Genomic DNA, 19,418 nt, shown 5'->3' on the forward strand with positions numbered 1-19,418 from the left:
AAGCAGGGGTAAGCGATGCTTCACAGCTGCAGGAACAGGAGGTAGATACCTTCCCCCAAACCTAGAGGAACTCTGCTGTGGGGGAGAAGCCGGCCAATCCACCCCCGGGTGATCTGCCGCCCTACGACACAGCTCCATCAAAGGCGTATTAACCACCAATGGTTCACTCTCACCGGCCGAATCCAAAAGCTTTAGGCTGCCATAGATTGATGTCATTCGATTCACACTCTGAACACCCTCCAGAACCAGTCAGGGATAGTACAGTATATCATCCCCGGGAATCTGATCAATGACAGAGAAACTGGAATGATCTTCACTTGGCTGTGATGACAGCCCTATCAACTCTGACCACCGCTGCTGCTCTCTCCCGGCCTCAGACAACCCCATTCCCGAGGTCGCTTCACCGGAAACCCTTCGTCAGAAGCCCCAATCTTTCTCACAACGTCAGCCCGATGCCCAATGGAAGTTGAAGACAGGAGGAGACAATGGTCACACGAACTGGTCCGAGTCAAGACCTCCATTTAAACAGGAAAGCACTCATGAGTATCTTTAATTTTCATTGTGAAACCACATGCCCTAGGGCACAGTCGGAGGTTCCAACTCGGCTGGTTAGCCTTTTTGAATTTACTCTTACCACTGGCAATCTTACTAAAGCAAGGAAGAACTGTCTACACAAGCAGTGGAGAAAGTAATGGGTTTTTAACAAAAACAAAAACCGATAAGAAGAGTCAAAATTTGTAACATCTATTGGGACGAGTACTCTCTCCCTACTAACAGACCAAAGTCGGAGCTGAATTTCGTAGTCTTCGTGTGCTTCAAAAGTTAGCAAATTACATGATACGCTCTTCCTCCAGAGGAGCTGAAGAGCGAAGCATTGAGGAAATGAATGTGTGCCCCGGGATTATAGCCAGGAAGGTGGGGCTTCTGAGGGCGGGCTCGGCATCCATTGGCCCATTGGATCATTGGGCGTGATTTCTTCAGGTGAATATATAAGACTGTTAGAATGTTACACTGAGTGACCGATTGACTGAACCATTATGTGTGTAATGAAAAGCTATTTTAATATTTTCCTTTTGCTGGAGGGAATAATGTTAAATGCCTGCAGCTACTTGTATTTACCATGCTAATGTGACAAATAGTGCTCACTTGATGACGAAACACACTAAAACAGATGCTAATAGCTAAGGTGGATTATTAGTAGCTCATATCTATACAAAAAGCCCTGAAAGATGCCAGTAAAACACTAGCAGCAGTCAGAGATATACAGGTACCACTTCCCCCAAAGACATAGCCACATATTGATTGGGCTTTATTCAGTAGGCTTTAGCTATAGGGGAAGGTTTAATGGCAGCATTGTTGAGAATTGCAGTCAGCACAACTTGATCTACGTCTCCAAATTGCTTTGTCTTAAGTACTCACAACAAGTTGTTATGACAAAGCAGTGGCAAATGAAATGCCGCCGAGGGCCAATCAACATGACATTCCACCTTTCTGGTCCACTGAACCTGATTGCAAATCCCATAGAGGAAGCTGTAACCTAATTTCCTTGTTATTAATGCAAAAAAAGTATTTACAGCACCTTGAACACACTGCTAGCTGCATCTTGATTCCCCCTCTCTCATCTTTTCTCCCTCTTTCCTCTCTTGGAGGCAAAATAATTTAAAATACCATCCTTTCTTTTAAATGGACCCTGGGACATTACCCTTGATAGTAGTTGTAATTACGGAGTGAGCATGTTGATTGGTTTTAGCTGTTCATTACCTTCGCTGAGGTGCTTCATGTACTATATTAATTAGAGCTGTAATGGCCAATACGGCTCCCAGATTAGTGTTTCCTCATGCTTCAGGGATCAAACCATCAATACCATTCTCATTCACTGGAGGGTATGAACAATATTGTTCCTCTGTGTTTGGCCAAATTAAACACAGCTACATGACTGAAATGATCACCACCACCACTGCAAATGGAGTATTATACTTCATGGGCTTTTCCCAGGTTCTTTAAATTCCAACTCCGGAACACATCAAATACATCAACGAGATTGTCAAGGGTAAATTCCAATTTGAGCTTCATTTCCCCTGAATGGCATATTTCTCACTGCCATTATTGAGTGGCAAATATAATTGTCTCTTAATTGGGACCAAAATTACTTTTATCATAACAATGCCTGAGGGAATCCTTTACTTATCCAGGATGGGCTATATAATATGCCAGATTGAGGTACTCCCCATTCTGGGCAGTGACATTTGGGCTCTAAAGATGGGAAAGCTATGTCTGGGGATACTCTTTAGAAAGAGAGAGAGACATGGTCTGATAGGCAATCTCAGCTAGCTGAGAGACTCACGTTTGGTTGTGGTCATGGTTTAGTACTCCTGCCTGCCTAGTGTTGGCTCCCTGTACAGGGGCTCCAGCAGAGCCACACTCAGATACCCATGCTAAATGTAGAGGAAATAGCCTACTAAGTGCCACATCACTTATTTGACTCAGTCTTTTTCTGGCTTGAGAGAGCAACCAAACCGCACACACTCTTAGTAATATCTCTCATAACAGCTCCCATGTTCAGTGTACTGTGTGCATATTGAAGGTGATCACACAGCTATCAGAGGCAAAGCCTTCTTCTACCACCACTGAAACGTTTTATATGAATCCCTATTGCTGGTGAGCGGTACTGTATGTTGGGTTGCGACAACACTAACCTGCAGTCAGGTATAATGTCAGTACACTAAAAGTGTTGTCAGTGTACTGACCTAGGGGAGGACCTAGGGGAGCCGGACACTCTTAATAAAGGCATGCTGCATCCAATCTTAAATGAATAACTGTGATTATGAAACTCAAGTTAATATTCACTACTGTTCAAAGGTTTGGGGTCACTTAGAAATGTCATTGTTTTTGAATTTTTTTGTCCATTAAAATAACGTCAAATTGATCAGAAATACAGTGTATACATTGTTAATGTTGTAAATGACTATTGTAGCTGGAAACGGGTGATTTCTTCATGGAATATCTACATAGGCGTACAGAGGACATTATCAGCAACCATCACTCCTGTGTTCCGAATGGCACGTTGTGTTAGCTAATCCAAGTTTATAATTTTAAAAGGCTAATTGATCATTAGAAAACCCTTTTGCAATTATGTTAGTACAGCTGAAAACGGTTGTCCTGATTAAAGAAGCATCAGCATTTGTGGGTTCAATTACAGGCTCAAAATGGCCAGAAACAAATAACTTTCTTCTGAAACTCGTCAGTCTATTCTTGTTCGGAGAAATTAAGGCTATTCCATGCGAGAAATTGCCAAGAAACGGAAGATCTCGTACCATGCTGTGTACTACTCCCTTCACAGAACAACACAAACTGGCTTTAACTAGAATAGAAAGAGGAGTGGGAGGCTCCGGTGCACAGTTGAGCAAGAGGACAGGTACATTAGAGTGTCTAGTTTGAGAAACAGACATCTCACAAGTCCTCAACTGGCAGCTTCATTAAATAGTACCCGCAAAACACCAGTCTCAACGTCAACAGTAGAGAGGTGACTCCGGGATGCTGGCCTTCTAGGCAGAGTTGCAAAGAAAAAGCCATATCTCAGACTGGCCAATAAAAATAAAAGATTAAGATAACATACACTGGACAGAGGAATTCTGCCTAGAAGGCCAGCATCCCAGAGTCATCTCTCTACTGTTGACATTGAGACTGGTGTTTTGCGTGTATTTTTTAATGAAGCTGCCAGTTGAGTCCTTGGGAGGAGTCTGTTTCTCGAACTAGACACTAATGTACTTGTCCTCTTGCTCAGTTGTGCACCGGGGCCTCCCACTCCTCTTTCTATTCTGGTTAGGGCCAGTTTGTGCTGTTCTGTGAAGGGAGTAGTATACAGCGTTGTACAAGATCTTCAGTTTCTTGGCAATTTATCGCATGGAATAGCCTTAATTTCTCAGAACAAGAATAGACTGACGAGTTTCAGAAGAAAGTTCTTTGTTTCTGGCCATTTTGAGCCTGCAATCGAACCCACAAATGCTGATGCTCCAGATAATCAACTAGTCTAAAGAAGGCCAGTTGTATTGCTTCTTTAATCAGGACAACAGTTTTCAGCTGTGCTAACATAATTGCAAAAGGGTTTTCCAATGATCAATTAGCCTTTTAAAATGATAAACTTGGATTAGCTAACACAACATGCCATTGGAACACAGGAGTGATGGTTGCTGATAATGGGCCTCTGTACACCTATGTAGATATTCCATACAAAAAATTCAATTTCCAGCTACAATAGTCATTTACAACATTAACAATATCTACACTGTATTTCTGATCAATTTCACGTTCTTTTAATGGACAAAAAAATGTGCTTTTCTTTCAAAAACAAGGACATTTCTAAGTGACCCCAACATTTTGAACGGTACTGTAGTCAAAAATGTTCTAAAACGATAGAGAAGGCATGTACAGTGTGCAATCATGTACAATCGCCTCATGTGACCCCCCCCCCCCTCTCTGACCCCCCCCCCCCCCCCCCCCCTCTCTTTCTCGCTCTCTATCCCCTCTCGTTCCTTCTTTCTCTTTATGGCTGCTGCTTGGTGACGAATGTTGCAAATGGAGAGAATGCAAGAGAGATTGCTAAAAACTAAATGGTATTGATCTAGGATGCCGGGGTGGTTGGCAAATGCATTCTTTCCAGCACATACTATGTTTCCAAATCAAGACGGGTAACAAGGAGAACTAGCACATGTCTTGGCGCAATCAATATTCATTTCTAAATGACGATAACACAAAAAGTAATTCCTGTCCCAATATATGTTTTGCTTTCTAATCTTGTGAAAAAGACGCAGAGGCCAAAGAAAATAATTCATGCATCTTGGAGCAAGGCAATTGGACTTTTAAATGTAAACCTTTGTTGGAGCATTAAACTTGGCTAAATCTAAAGATCCTACCAGAAGAGTAATGTCCATGCTAATGCTCGGTTATTAGAGTAAATGAAGTACTCTGTAAATGCAGGAATACAGAGATGTCAGCCTTGAGCCAGACATACTGTATATATTTACTTGGACGTAAAATAACTAGTTATATATTATATCATGGAGCGAGTCCAGGAAAATGGCTCATTAGTACTGTCGTAGCAAAACATTAGTAACTGGAGTTATGTGATTGGTCAGGTAAAGCTTATGAATCAAAGGTGTGCGTTTCACTTGCCACATTCATGTCATGTCGGAAACTCTGAAATTTGCGACTTGATACTCTTTGTAGAAACATTCCCACTTGGGAATTATCAGAATCAAACAATACACAAATAACTTGTGTTCATTTGAAATTTAACTCTGAGTTTCCGACATGACGTGAACGGGGCAACTGAGGCACATGAGGTGAGATGGCACTGAGTTATCATTATAACAAGCAAAGGGAAATGATAATCGCCTTTAAATGTGTGACCGTAGGAATCAGGTATATTTCTCCTAGATCTACAATATTCGTTGAAAGGCAATACTCACAGCTGTCTTCCTCTTCTGAGATGAGCTTCACCACATAACAGGCATAGATGAACCCAACAAGCTGCAAAAGAGAAATGAAGAAAGTTAAGTTAGTCTGCAGTTGTGAGTTGTGACATTTCACAGTGAGAAAGAGACTAATTAGAATAGCACAATCAGTGGAGGAAACATAGATTTTTGTGTCCTTGCCTTCAAGAGCTGCAGAGAGCTGCAAAATAATATTGGTGGGAAAAGATGAGCCACCAGTGATAGAAAATGGGAACAAGATAGAGATCAGAAGAGCATCTCCAAGTGGAAAACATTCTGTGCTGAGGAAACAGGTGTTAGCATCTAATCTAATACCATCTAACGCTATCTGTGTTGAGGGAACAGGTGTTAGTACAACATATAATGCATCACTCTGCTCTAGGAAACGGGTCACATAGAGAGGAAGAGAGACGACAACGGAAAAAGAGAGAAAAGAGAAACCCTGCATCGCCAATGGAAAAACATGGTTTATTACGAGACATTACACAAACATTTTTTTTTTTTTAAATGGTCGGGGGCTAATCATGTGGGCTTGGCGGTTCTTAATAAGTCTGTGTTTAAAATGAGTCACCTAATATAATGATTAAGTGGATTAAGTTTAACAATAGAAAGCCAGGCGAACATAGGAAATGTCATTGAAGTCTTAGCCAAAGTACAACACAGTAGTATAGTAGATATCCCTGCTCTTGGCACTAACACACCTCAGAACAACACAACCATATTACTTTCTTTCCCCGCTCTTCCTTAGGCCTGTAATTTCATAGACCAGGAATTGGAGGCCTCTGATTGGATTGCGTGATACAGATGCTGGGGGTCAGGCTGAGGTCAGTGTGTAAGTGGAGAGGAATGGACATTCTCAATGTAACATAGGATTCAGTTAGACAGGAGGCCATGCACGAGACAGCACTATAGATACCCATGTGGATAATGGGTGTGCCGTCCTCATATTCAGGCGCTGTCTGGAGTCTAAGGGTCATGCTGGCATGCAACCAGCAGTGTGTACATTGAGATTCATCATAGTGGCCCCTACCATGATGGAGAGTTTAGCCAACATGGCTTTCTTTATAATCTGTGTTTATCGTTTAATCAGATCATTGAACTAAAATGCATAAAGACATAATAAGCTATTTTGTATTTCATTTCTACCCCTCCTTGCCCGATAAACAGACACAGTTATAAATCTGAGCAACCACAGATTTAAAATTCCAGGAATATTTCAAGGTCTTGCCCTCATTTACTCTAAATAATGTGGCGCTCCCTTCCTCCCCCTCTCCCCCTGCTCTGTCTCTGTAGCTGGCTGGGAGCACAGGCCAACACTCACACAGATGCAATACATCTCCAGACTGGGCCATTTGCATAATACTGTGCCCTGATGTGAAGGACACATGCCACACACGATCCGGGGCCCGCCACTCACACAATACACTGCACACTTTACCCATTAGGAGCACTGAGAAGGTGAGACAAAGGAGCTGTTTTTTGTTTGTCGCATGGGCGTTATTATCAGACAGAAACACAAGACACACACACACACACACACACACACACACACACACACACACACACACACACACACACACACACACACACACACACACACACACACAAAGCTCCTCTGATTACCCAATGGCATCTCATTTTGAACCGTGTCACAGGGCGTAAACCTAATTTGTCTCCTGTAAATAGAGAAGGGTATTCTTATGATGAAGGCTCCTTTATACACAAACCATTCTACTCCGTAGGAAATACCACTGTGACGATGACTCCCGATGGTAGGTTAAAATTAGATTCTATACATCTGAATAATACATGCAGAGTTACTGAGGAAACCATTAATAATTGAGAATAAGTCTGGGGGCATGATTGATCTCACCGCAAGTATTATGAAGCCGCGTCTCCTCAGAATAAACACAGACACACAACACCGCCATTCTCTATTGTCTGGGTGGGAGTCAGACACACGTCTCTACTACATAGCTTCATAACCATCACTTTCAAAAAAGCAGCTTTGTCCAGTTGACTTTGAATATGACTGATTGCATTACTGTTCAAAGGCTAATTGAATCAGGAGCCTTATAAATGAATAGTCTCCTATGTTGTGCAGCTGATAGCCACGACACTGAATGAGTGGCATGTTTTGCACGGGTACGATAGCGATCGCATGTTGGCCTTATTATAGTTGGAGGGTGCTGTTGCATGCATGGATCACGTGCACATCACTGCTCAAAGGTCAAGGAGTGTTGAGGCAGAGGACACTTTCAATCTATGTGCAGCACTTGTGAAATCCAACTGGCATGACAATGCAATGTGCTGTAATAGGAGAGTGGTTTCAAAACGGTCCCATTCATTCTGAATGCACCAATTCAGCCACGGAGAGATTGACTAGAAACATTCTTCAGCATTAGAAATATTTTGACTGAAAAAAAGGGTTTCATATTGGTTGTTAGAAATCAAAATCATACTATGGCTATTGCATTTTGGAAACTAGATAAGGCCAGACAAAATTGATTCACTGTTTAACGTATTTTCCCCCCAGAAAAGTGAGGCAAGCAAGCGAAATTTTTTATAAAAAAGGAATAAGGAATAACAGTACTTTACCACATTGTCCTAGGCTATATGGACATGAACAACAGATGAAATATTCAATTTCAGACTGATTTTCAGATGATTTGTAACGATTATCGTACAATCTTTAATCATAGTACAATCTTTAATCATACATTTTTTTTGTTTATAACATGCACAATAAGAAGCATCAATCTACAGATGAAGTAGGAAGTTTACATACACCTTAGCCAAATACATTTCAACTCAGTTTTTCACTATTCTGACATTTAATCCTTGTAAAAGTTCCCAGTCTTAGGTCAGTTAGGATCACCACTGTATTTTAAGAATGTGATATGTCAGAATAATAGTATAGAGAATGATTATTTCAGCTTTTATTTATTTCATCACATTCCCAGTGGGTCAGAAGTTAACATACACTCAATTCGTATTTAGTAGCATTGCCTTTAAATTGTTCAACTTGGGTCAAACGTTTCGGGGAGCCTTCCACAAGCTTCCCACAATAAGTTGAGTGAATTTGGCCCATTCCTCCTGACAGAGCTGGTGTAACTGAGCAAGCTCTGCCCACACATTTTCTATGGGATTGAGGTCAGGGCTTTGTGATGGCCACTCCAATACCTTGACTTTGTTGTCCTTAAGCCATTTTGTCACAACTTTGGAAGTATGCTTGGGGTCGTTGTCCATTTGAAAGTCCCATTTGCGACCAAGCTTTAACTTCCTGACTGATGTCTTGAGATGTTGCTTCAATATATCCACATAATTTGCTTACCTCATGATGCCATTTATTTTGTGAAGTGCACCAGTCCCTCCTGCAACAAAGCACCCCCACAACCCCGTGCTTCACGGTTGGGATGGTGTTCTTTGGCTTGCAAGCCTACCCCTTTTTCCTCCAAACATAACGATGGTCATTATGGCCAAACAGTTCTATTTTTGTTTCATCAGACCAGAGGGCATTTCTCCAAAAAGTTCGATCTTTGTCCCCATGTGCAATTGCAAACCGTAGTCTGGCTTTTTTTATGACGGTTTTGGAGCAGTGGCTTCTTCCTTGCTGAGCGGCCTTTTAGGTTATGTCGATATAGGACTCGTTTTACTGTGGATATAGATACTTTTGTATCTGTTTCCTCCAGCATCTTCACAAGGTCCTTTGCTAGGATTGATTTGCACTTTTCGCACCAAAGTACGTTCATCTCTAGGAGACAGAACGCGTCTCCTTCCTGAGCGGTATGACGGCTGCGTGGTCCCATGGTGTTTATACTTGCGTACTATTGTTTGTACAGATGAACATGGTACCTTCAGGCATTTGGAAATTGCTCCCAAGGCTGAACCAGACTTGTGGATGTCTACAATTTTTTGGCTGATTTCTTTTGATTTTAGCCTGTCAGAAGCTTCTAACGCCATGACATCATTTTTAAAAATTTTCCAAGCTGTTTAAAGGCACAGTTAACTTAGTGTATGTAAACTTCTGACCCACTGGAATTGTGATACAGTGAATTATAAACGTGTGAACAAAAAGGAGGTATTTGGACATAAATGATGGACATTATCGAACAATCAAACATTTATTGTGGAACTGGAATTCCTGGGAGTGCATTCTGATGAAGATCATTCAAGGTAAGTGAATTTTTATAATGCTATTTCTGACTTCTGTTGACTACACAACATGGCGGATATCTGTTTGAGTTGTTTTGGTCTCTGAGTGCTGTACTCAGATTATTGCATGGTGTGCTTTTTCGGTAAAGCTTTTTTGAAATCTGAAACAGTGGTTGCATTAAGGAGAAGTGTATCTATAATTCCATGCATAATAGTTGTATCTTTTATCAATGTTTATTATGAGTATTTCTGTAAATTGATGTGGCTCTCTGCAAAATCACCGGATGTTTTGGAATTACTGAACATAACGTGCCAATGTATACTGTGTTTCTTTATATAGATATGAACTTTATCGAACAAAACATATATGTATTGTGTAACATGAAGTCCTATGAGTGTCATCTGATGAAGATCATCAAAGGTTAGTGATTGATTTATCTCTATTTCTGCTTTTTGTGACTCCTTTGTGTTTTTCTGTGACTAGGCACTCACCTAACATAATCGTTTGGTTTGTTTTCGTCGTAAAGCCTTTTTGAAATCGGACACTGTGGTGGGATTAACAAGAAGTGTTTATTTAAAATGGTGTAAAATACTTATCCCCGTTAGCGGGATCTCAGCCCAAAGAGGTTTAACAAACTATAGTTTTTGCAAGACGGTAGGACATCTACTTTGTGCATGACACAATACATTTTTGTCTGTAAATTGTCAAATTAAAAAGTAAAATTGCCTGTAAACAAGTGTTGGACAATTTTTCCAACAATTTTTTCCTCCCCTCAGCAGCTTCCACTGCTATACAAAGTCTACAGATGTGAGCATGCTATTGCATGTGTTGAAATCCTGGATCTTGGCTTTTCACCTACTCCTGCATCTCACTTCCAACACCTCACATTTGACTATCTATAGTATTATAATCAGATATTTTACTTCACCCAACCATGTTAGAGATCGGCAGGGAAAATATAACTTCAAAGGTCCTTCATACAATTATTGATGTGGAGGACATTTCCCAGCTAACCTATTTCCTCATAAAAAGTGGGCACAATCCTGTAGTTTAATCCATTTTCAGGTGCTGATGTGGCATCACTCAACCTATTTCTGTCTCAGTGTAGACTCCCATTTCAAACTGTGAGCGGCTCACTTTGTGCAAAAGGTAATTCACATGTCCTTGACCCCATCCTCCTGTGTTCCTTGGCTCGCTGCGGGTGACTTTGCTCCTTAGCGTTTATAGACGGGGCAGAGCTGCGTACCATGCCAACAACTGGTTATTTGCAGCCACATCTCACAGCTTGCACCAGCAAACAGACTTTCAGTGGAACCTTAGCTTTTTACTGGGGTTGCATCCCCAGGAAATGGAAGCAAGCTACAACACATCAAGGGCAAACATCTAAGTACATTGACTCCATTAAACCTTTTAAATAGGACAACTGCTGGCATACAGACTCTTGTAAAACCAGACCTGGCTCAGGGAAATGCTGATTGTATATATTTTGGGGCATTTACAGAGTACGCTAAAGGTTCAATGTGTGTTTTATTACTCATCACAATAAAGCCAAATGGCATTTCAGCAGTTCCTATAAAATGGTGCTTTCTGTTGGCCACATATCAGAGCGGTTGGGGGTAGATGCTGTGGATGGCAAGCTGATGCATCACTCTAAATGAGGTACTGCATACACTGTGGGTAATACTGCACAGGCAGGTTGAGGACTTGTGAAAGCCTTGCTGAAATGTTTCCCTAGTATTTAACCCCATACCGAGAAGAAAAAAGACTGGAGAACATTTGGAAAATGGGCCCTGAGCAATGTATTCAGGATTCATGATAATTCAATGATGGCAAAGCATTACCCCTCACACATTCACAACCATCAAAGACAGTTTAATCTCCACAGTATGCAGTAAGAAATGGGCGGCAGGTAGCCTAGTGGTTAGAGCGTTGGGCCAGTAACCCGAAAGGTTGCTGAATCAAATCCCAGAGCTGACAAGATAAAAATCTGTCCACCTGCCCCTGAACAAGGCAGTTAATCCACTGTTCCCATTAGGCTGTCGTTGTAAATAATAGTTTGTTATCAACTGACTTGCCTAGTTAAATTAAAAAAATAACCCAGTAATGCTACTGTTATTCTAATGTAAGACTACATTCAATAGTGCATTCCCAAGTGAATGTCTCCTAGTGTAACTTCATATATATTGATACATCAGTGTATCATTGTTTGACAGTGAATTTTTTAATCCTTAAAAAATAAGATATTGAAGAATTCATTAGGTTCCATTTAATGTAGACAGAACTTTCAGACTTTCAGCTGTGAGCTGGGCCCATTCTTTGGGTGTAATTAAAATAAACCTCTGTGTCTTCAATAATCTGCCAACCTTAGAGCAGAAAGCAATTGAGTTCTCTTCATTCTAATCCTCCTTGGGCGACCTACCGGGCTCTTCATCTGAATTAGTCTCCCTACAGAAGAAGGAGAGGCTCCACAGCAAAGACCTCCTGAGCTTGTGCTGTGTGAGTTCCACATAGGCGTTGGTCTTGTTAGGTAGCTAAATTAACCGTTTACTTCCTTAATCATGGCCAAGGGCCAAGCTCATTGACTTCTCTATTGAGTCTTCGGCTGGTGGGCATCATTTTGTAAGAGGAGAGGAGGAAAAATGGTCAAAGGAAAGATTTATATACTATAGGCTGTAGTGTAAATCATTGTACATAATGAAGGAGGAGAGCACCCTATTCCATATATAATGCACTACTTTTGACCAGCCCCTGATCAAAAGTAATGGACTATAGGGAATAGGGTGCTATTTGGGAACAGACACGCTCCTTTGTGTGATTAGAAATACATTTTGTAATCAATACGAGTGGTTTCAATAATCAAATACTTGTAATTGAAAAAGTAAAAATTCAAATGAGGATGCTAAAAATGTCAAACCTCTCCAATAATAAATGAGACAAATTTTCTTGCTGAATCATTCATGCTCTCGAACAAGTTAACCGCAGTTGGCCGCAGTTTTCCAGAAAGAAGATGACAGGATGAATAGAAAAGAAACTTGCCTGAAAGAGTTTTGATAAATTGAAACATGACATATTTGAAGTAAGAAGATATTTCACAAAGTAAGGAGAGATTCCACCAAACCCGATCATTCTGTCACAGTGCAAATGTTCCGGAAGCCCTAAAATATTCACCTTTTTACTCTCAAAGAAGCCTGACGGTAAGTACACATGGCTCTATGTGGCAGAAAATGTATCTTGCCCTGTACCCCAGACAAATCATAAGCCAAATGCGAAGCTTTGGAAAACTAGCATAATGCAAATAAAAGTAAAATGACTAAGCAACAGGCAATCAATTTTAAGCCGCTAGATAAAAAATACATGAATATGAAGGATTATTCGACATTAGTCTGAATCTCTTGCCCAAACCTGGTAATGTAATTATGAAATATGCGCATTTAGCAGAATCACTGAATGTTGAAAGAGTAGGTGGTTTAAACACATCAACTCTACTGAAAGGTCACATTTATTAAGTCATTCCCTAAAGAAATCATTGATAATGATCTTTAACAATATTATATGCCCTGTATGGCTACCCTGATATTTCTAGGGAATCCAAAGAGATAAATCAATGCATTGTACTGAGAGAGCTCTTTTACTCCAGGATAGCTGTTGCATTGTCCCAGTGGTACCAAATGATCAGAAATGAGACAGAAGTCTTCTTTTCCTGTGAGGATACTGTGATTCTTCAACGACATTCATCAGACCCAATTTTCCACTTTCACAATTGAGAAGGCACTTAACCATAGAGGAGAATGAGTCACTTTTTGACATAGCAATGTTACAGCACAATAAACACATGGGCGGTGCTTCCCTCTCACTCTCCTCTCGCCTCAAACACACAGAGATGCTTGTGAAGTGTTTGACCATTATTTCCCTCTTACAGTTTCCCATTTCCTTTATACCTCAGAGAGAGACATGTTTAAAGTCCCACCAGCCAGGCTAACATGCCATGGCCAGATAGAATTGAATTGAGAAATCGCTTCCATTATCGCATATTTCTATTCGCTGTGCACTCCTGTTGACAAAGAGTCAAGATTGAAACGAGAACCCTTCGACTCTGTTCAATAGGCTGGTTACGTGACATGGCTGTTGCACGCATGTTGACTGACAGAAGGTTAAGGTGGAATGACCTTTACTGGGTTTGCACTGCTTGGTAACACTACCCACACAGGAAAGGACTATTTGTTCTCATTGTCACCGGTCAGGGTTACAGGTATGGGTCTCGAGTAGACCATTAAAGGTACATTCCATATCCTTCTATCTATATTGATGCTGCTTCCACTCATACCCACACACGACTACAGTATTAAATTGATGGAAGTGACCCAAGGTGGGTTAGCTAATGTGCAAAGCATCTCAACATAGACAACTCTGCTTAATTGGTTCTGGTCTTATTGGCTAACCTTATTGGCTTTGCAGAGATACTTTCCTTCACTTGATAATCATTCATTATGTGGCCCTTAGCTCCCATATCCATTGTCCAGGGATTGATTGCTTGCTGTAAAAGCCAACTCTGAGCTAGGAGCATAATTGCTCTTTGTTTACTATAATGCATTCAGACATCTCCCCATTGATCTAGGCCAAAATACTGTTTGAATACCAAGCCGAACTAGCCTTTGTAATGTACTGAGCCCTGATAGCCTTGAGTAGATGCTTGCTTTGTATTCTAAGCGTCAACTCTCCAAATTAATGGCAAGCCAGCTAATATCGGTCTGCCAAGAAGATGGTAAAGCTGATGGTAGTTTTGACCTCTATGCAAAGAGGGGAACGCAAACAAATTCTTTGCAAGGTAGTCGGGGATGCTCAATATACGTCTGACTATCGGTATAATTCTAATTGTAAAGTCTGATGCACCCATGTGAAGGTTGACAGATTTGTATTTATAGATGTCCCATCTTTTCTCCTAAATATGAGGGTCATGGTGAGAAATTGGGAGGTCATAAGTCACTTGGTGTACGGCCTGCGTGACTTCCTGATAATTGGTTTTGTGACCTCCCAAAGCCCTCACGGAGTGAGTAATGGCCATTTTATAACACGTCCGAGATATTTTCTTTCCCTGACGAGGCATAACGGATTGAAGTGAAAGGTGCTATCCTGACAAACGCTGTGATAGACAACGGGATTTAAAGATCAACACAGTGGGAAGAGAGGAGAGAAAGGTGGGAAGAGAGGAGATTGAAGAGAGAGCAGGACTTGTGTTAGGCACTGGAGGGATAACACAGGAAGTGTGTGACAGAGGCAGGGTCAAACGCCTTCTTAACACTAGCTGAATATCTCAACATAATTCAACACATTAAGAACATGTGTCAGCACACTATCTTCGCCATTTTTCATACACCGAGGCTGTTTGCTATTTAGCCAAACACAATATATACCTATTGTGACAGAGGAGAGCTTACAATTAATCTGCCCCATGTCAAGACATACGCAGCTGAGCTGAACGTCTCTACAGTGTATCCTACACGTCACAATGATAGACAGCTATTTCTTATTACTCTGACAATGTTGTGTCGTGACCGAGGCTGTAGGCTGCTACTAACACAGTGTCAGTGTGTCACTACAACGCTGTACCACGGACAAAACTTTGAGATTGAAAAATTGGATGGCAGTTGAGGACTTTAAGACCAGCGTTTCTACGCATTTCAGACACTGTCGTCTTGTCTGTGTGTGTGTGTGTGTGTGTGGGGGGGGGGGGGGGTTGAAGCCACCATTTATTCAAATGACAGCCCCAGCCCCAGCCCCTGCAGCGTCAGTGCAGTGCTAGCTCGCCTTTTTTGTCCACTGGTAACAATCACCTCAGTGGTGTGGAGGGAGACTGATCATCTCCAGCTCTGTGATATGGGACGTCGTCGGTGTTGGGAGCAAAAGGCTCCCGCAATTAAAGCAGCTGAATGAAACACTGTGCTCGCAGCTCACAGGGTCTCATCAAGCGGCGTCCCATGTCGTTTCTGACATTTGGAAAATAGGCGCCGCTTTCGCCCTCCCTAGCCGTTGATCTCGCTCTCGCTCTCTGGCTTATCAGATGAGATGCTCCGACACTTCAGAGATCCCGACAATATCAGCTCCCCTGTCACTCAACACAGGCCCATGCCGTTACTCATTCAGCCACAACAACAAGCCCATCTCACAGAGAGTGGAGAACGAAGAGACACACAGAGAAACAGGCTTCAAATAAGAAGAGAGACAGACATGGGGAAAGGGGCCTGAGATTGATACTGAAGCCTCTGTGATAACGTTGTGAGCCAGACTGACAGATGTCTCGTGAATGATTTGCCGAGCATGACTCTGTTTCAACACAACAATTAGTCTAAGATCGCAATTCCGTGCGGCCATGGTCTCTGTGTGCCTTTAGGGCCTAACATTTAATGAGGCCAATTGATTCACTTCCTTCAAGGTGTTGGCCACTGTCAAAACTGTTCCATTTTATTACAGACATTCACTATTCACAGAACTGATAGCTAAAAAAAATGGCTTTCTAGACATGCACAGGCGTGAAAGACGTGTAGTCTTTGGCGAAGAGAAATTGATTGTCGAAAGAAGCGGAAATTGGAGCGAAGCACCTATCCTGGCTTAATGAATTGGATTCATCTATCAATGTGGACTTTGCTTTTTTTGTTTAATTCGACATTGAAAGACTTGGATGAGGAAAAGCAAAGTGTTTTTCCATCGTCGGTGCATCAGAGGAGCAGATTCCTTCGCCATAACTGATACCTCCTCCAATCCTCTTAAAATTACTTCTGACCAAATTGGCTTAGTGTTTGCTTCATATTTCCCAGAGAGCCCAGTAGAGCCCTTCAATAGTGATTTCTCTAAAGATACGCATCTTTCCATTCTGAAATCTTTTTTGAACAATAGCCATTGAAATTAACATTGAAGGCAGTGGGAGAGTGTCACGTTGGTATAAAGGGATCGGGAGACAGGCGCAGGAATGCGTAATAGGTTTTTTTATTGACCCAAATTACAGCATGCCATGTAAAGGCATGGAGACGAAGATCAAACAAACACGTATACAAAACACAGGGTTGAAACCCAAAACAAAAGATCGAGGAGTACCTCGAGTAAATGCACCGGGCGAGACCCATAACATACATGCACACAATGATTCCACACGGGACGAAACCTCTAATCTGCACAATACAAATGGCAAGAATGCCAAAAGACAGTACAGGTACTCACACAACCAAAGGACATTGTAACAATATATCGACGAGACAATGGTGAACAAAGGGCACACTTATACACTTACTAATCAATGGGAATAGGGACTAGGTGTGCATATTGATAGTTCCGGAGGGATCCGTGACAGATCCCCCCCCCCCCCGAGGACGATCACAGGAACGCAGTGCGGGGTCGATCAGGACCCGACGCAGCTGCCAAAGTTGCGTCGTCGTCGGACGGGCCAGTTGCAGTTGCTGAAGTTGCGGCGCCTGGACGGACCAGTCACAATGTCTCCCTTAATGGTCCATTATTCTGTCACGTTGGTATTACAGGATCGGGAGACAGGTGCAGGAATGTGAAATAGGATTTTTATTTACCCAAATTACAGCGTGCCACGTAAAGGCACGGGGACGAAGACCAAACAAACACGTATACAAAACACAGGGTTGAAACCCATGAGTACCTCGAATAAATAACCCAAGCGCACAAACCCGTAATCATCTGCACAATACAAGTGGCACGAAAGCCAAAACAACACAGCACAGGTACTCACAGGACCAACTGACATTGTAACAATAATCGACAGCCCAATGGAAACCAAAGGGCACATTTAAACAATTACAATCAGTGGGAATGGGGACCAGGTGTGCGTAATGACACAGTTCCCAAGGGATCCGTGACAGAGGGGTTAGAAAAATAGAATAGAAATGAATGTCTGAAGACAGAGAGACAGGGAGAGAGAGCAATTTTCATCCCATCATGACAGAAATGCCAAACAACAGGAAGATAAATGGAAATTAAAATGGTGGGATCATATGGAGAATAAAACACACAAGGTATTTCCACTACTCCCATAATAGATCACAGCAGCAAAGCAGAGATGACATTGTTTAAACACATAGGGGTTTATGATAATTCTCCCACTTCATCAACAGGCTAAATTCAGAGAAGGGTAAATAATATCACGAAGTGCATTTACCATTAACCAGGCAAATACTACACAAAGGGGCTTTCACAGTGCCTGAGTGATCGGTGAAAATAGGAAACTTACGGTTATGCCGTGCGTCCCTTTAATCTTCTAGCTAATGGACCCGGGCCATAGCTCTTCTCTAAACAATTACACTCACATTCAAAGACCCACTCGGAATCCCTAACCAAGGAAAAAGCAATAGTACCATCAGATGTAATTATTATTCATTACAAGTGTCATTGAAAATATTCTCATAAAGCACATCACCATCACTATTAACCGTGTTAATAGTCTCATTTATTAAAGTGTATTCTGGCCCTGGGCACAGGACGCCTGTCGTGTGTCTGTACAGGTTGGAGGATGTGATGGAGGAGTGGAGGGGCTGTGGACTCCAACAGCTGTCTCCTCCAGTAAGAAAACATTATTCCTCCCAGTGTGTGTGTGTGTGTGCGTGTGTCTATGTGTGAGTCTATGAAATGTCTTGCTGGATATGGGGGGCCTGGACACAATTGTAAAGCTAAGGTTTGACAGTAAGTGGTGCTAGCCAGGCGTTCAGCCTGCTACATATACTGCAGCCCTATGGCACCTGTCATCGGAGGCACCCGTCAATGGCAAAGTTGGCTCCTTTTCTACAGACCGAGTCCCCTTACGACTCCATAGAGCTGTGACTTTACTGCATATAAATGTGCAACTATTAGTAGCAGCAATACAGTAGCACTGGCACTGACTCTGACAGTTCATATCAGGGTTACTTCAATTACTTTTGCATTAAACCATGTCCTTGTCCAAACACAGTCTGTGCACATGCTTTGAATAGAACAGTTAGTCATACCTTCATCATTCCTCATCAAACAGTTTTGTTAGAATGAACGTGGAAGCTCTTCTGATTCATGGCTCTCCTCGGGTCGACTGGCTCGCTGTTCTTAGAGAATCTGGCCCCGGGGCTCTGAGGCGTCAGCCATGCTACTGTGTACCGGACACAGCTCATTTAGCCGCTTATCCAGCCATATGAAATGGCCGCCTCTCTCTGTCCCCAGCCCTGTCCCCCAGGCTCTCCCCTGGACCCTGGTGGCGTGTGCTGTATCTCTGCTCTGTGGCTCTGTGCACCGCCTGGCCCCGACGCCACTGTACTCCTCTCCTCTGTTCTCTCCCAGGGCGAAGGAAGAACAGAGAAATCTGCCTGGCAACACATCAACGTCTTCCTGGCTGCACTCGTCATCTCCCAGAGGTTGACTGCAGATAATAACTGACAAGCAGCCATTCTTATAGACAACAAAAAAAATCATCACAGTAGCAACACAAGTGAAAAAAGAGGTTGGATGGCATGAGACCTACACAGTATATGTCAGTGTACTGTACATTTTTATGGTTAACTGCTTCTGTACAGTAACAGTAGGTAGGGGTGAGTGTTATTTTCAACCATGGGAGAGTGCGCTGGGGCTCTTCTCATCCAGTGTTGCATTACACTAATAGGTTCATGCAGCAGACGATGGTGCAAAGCAACATGGCTGGACCTCGCCACGGTATGGTGCTGAAGGTGAGACGGAGGACGTTAATCACCTAGAGTGTTAACCATAATCAGTGGTTCAACTCCCACACAGAGCTG

At 42.2% G+C, this 19,418-nt stretch overlaps 1 protein-coding gene across 2 annotated transcripts in view; it reads right to left on the minus strand.

The window, feature by feature from the left end:
- nkain2 (sodium/potassium transporting ATPase interacting 2) overlaps nucleotides 1–19,418 on the minus strand; it is a 160,411-nt gene that overhangs the window by 10,057 nt on the left and 130,936 nt on the right. For both annotated transcript variants that reach the window (XM_021600370.3, XM_021600369.3), the window contains exon 5: nucleotides 5,469–5,529. In XM_021600370.3, coding sequence (XP_021456045.1) covers nucleotides 5,469–5,529 — 61 coding nt within the window. The remainder of the gene's footprint in view (nucleotides 1–5,468; nucleotides 5,530–19,418) is intronic.

The sequence above is a fragment of the Oncorhynchus mykiss genome, chromosome 4 (assembly GCF_057628025.1).
Source record: "Oncorhynchus mykiss isolate SJ-2025 chromosome 4, ASM5762802v1, whole genome shotgun sequence".
Classification (NCBI taxonomy): Eukaryota; Metazoa; Chordata; class Actinopteri; order Salmoniformes; family Salmonidae; genus Oncorhynchus; species Oncorhynchus mykiss.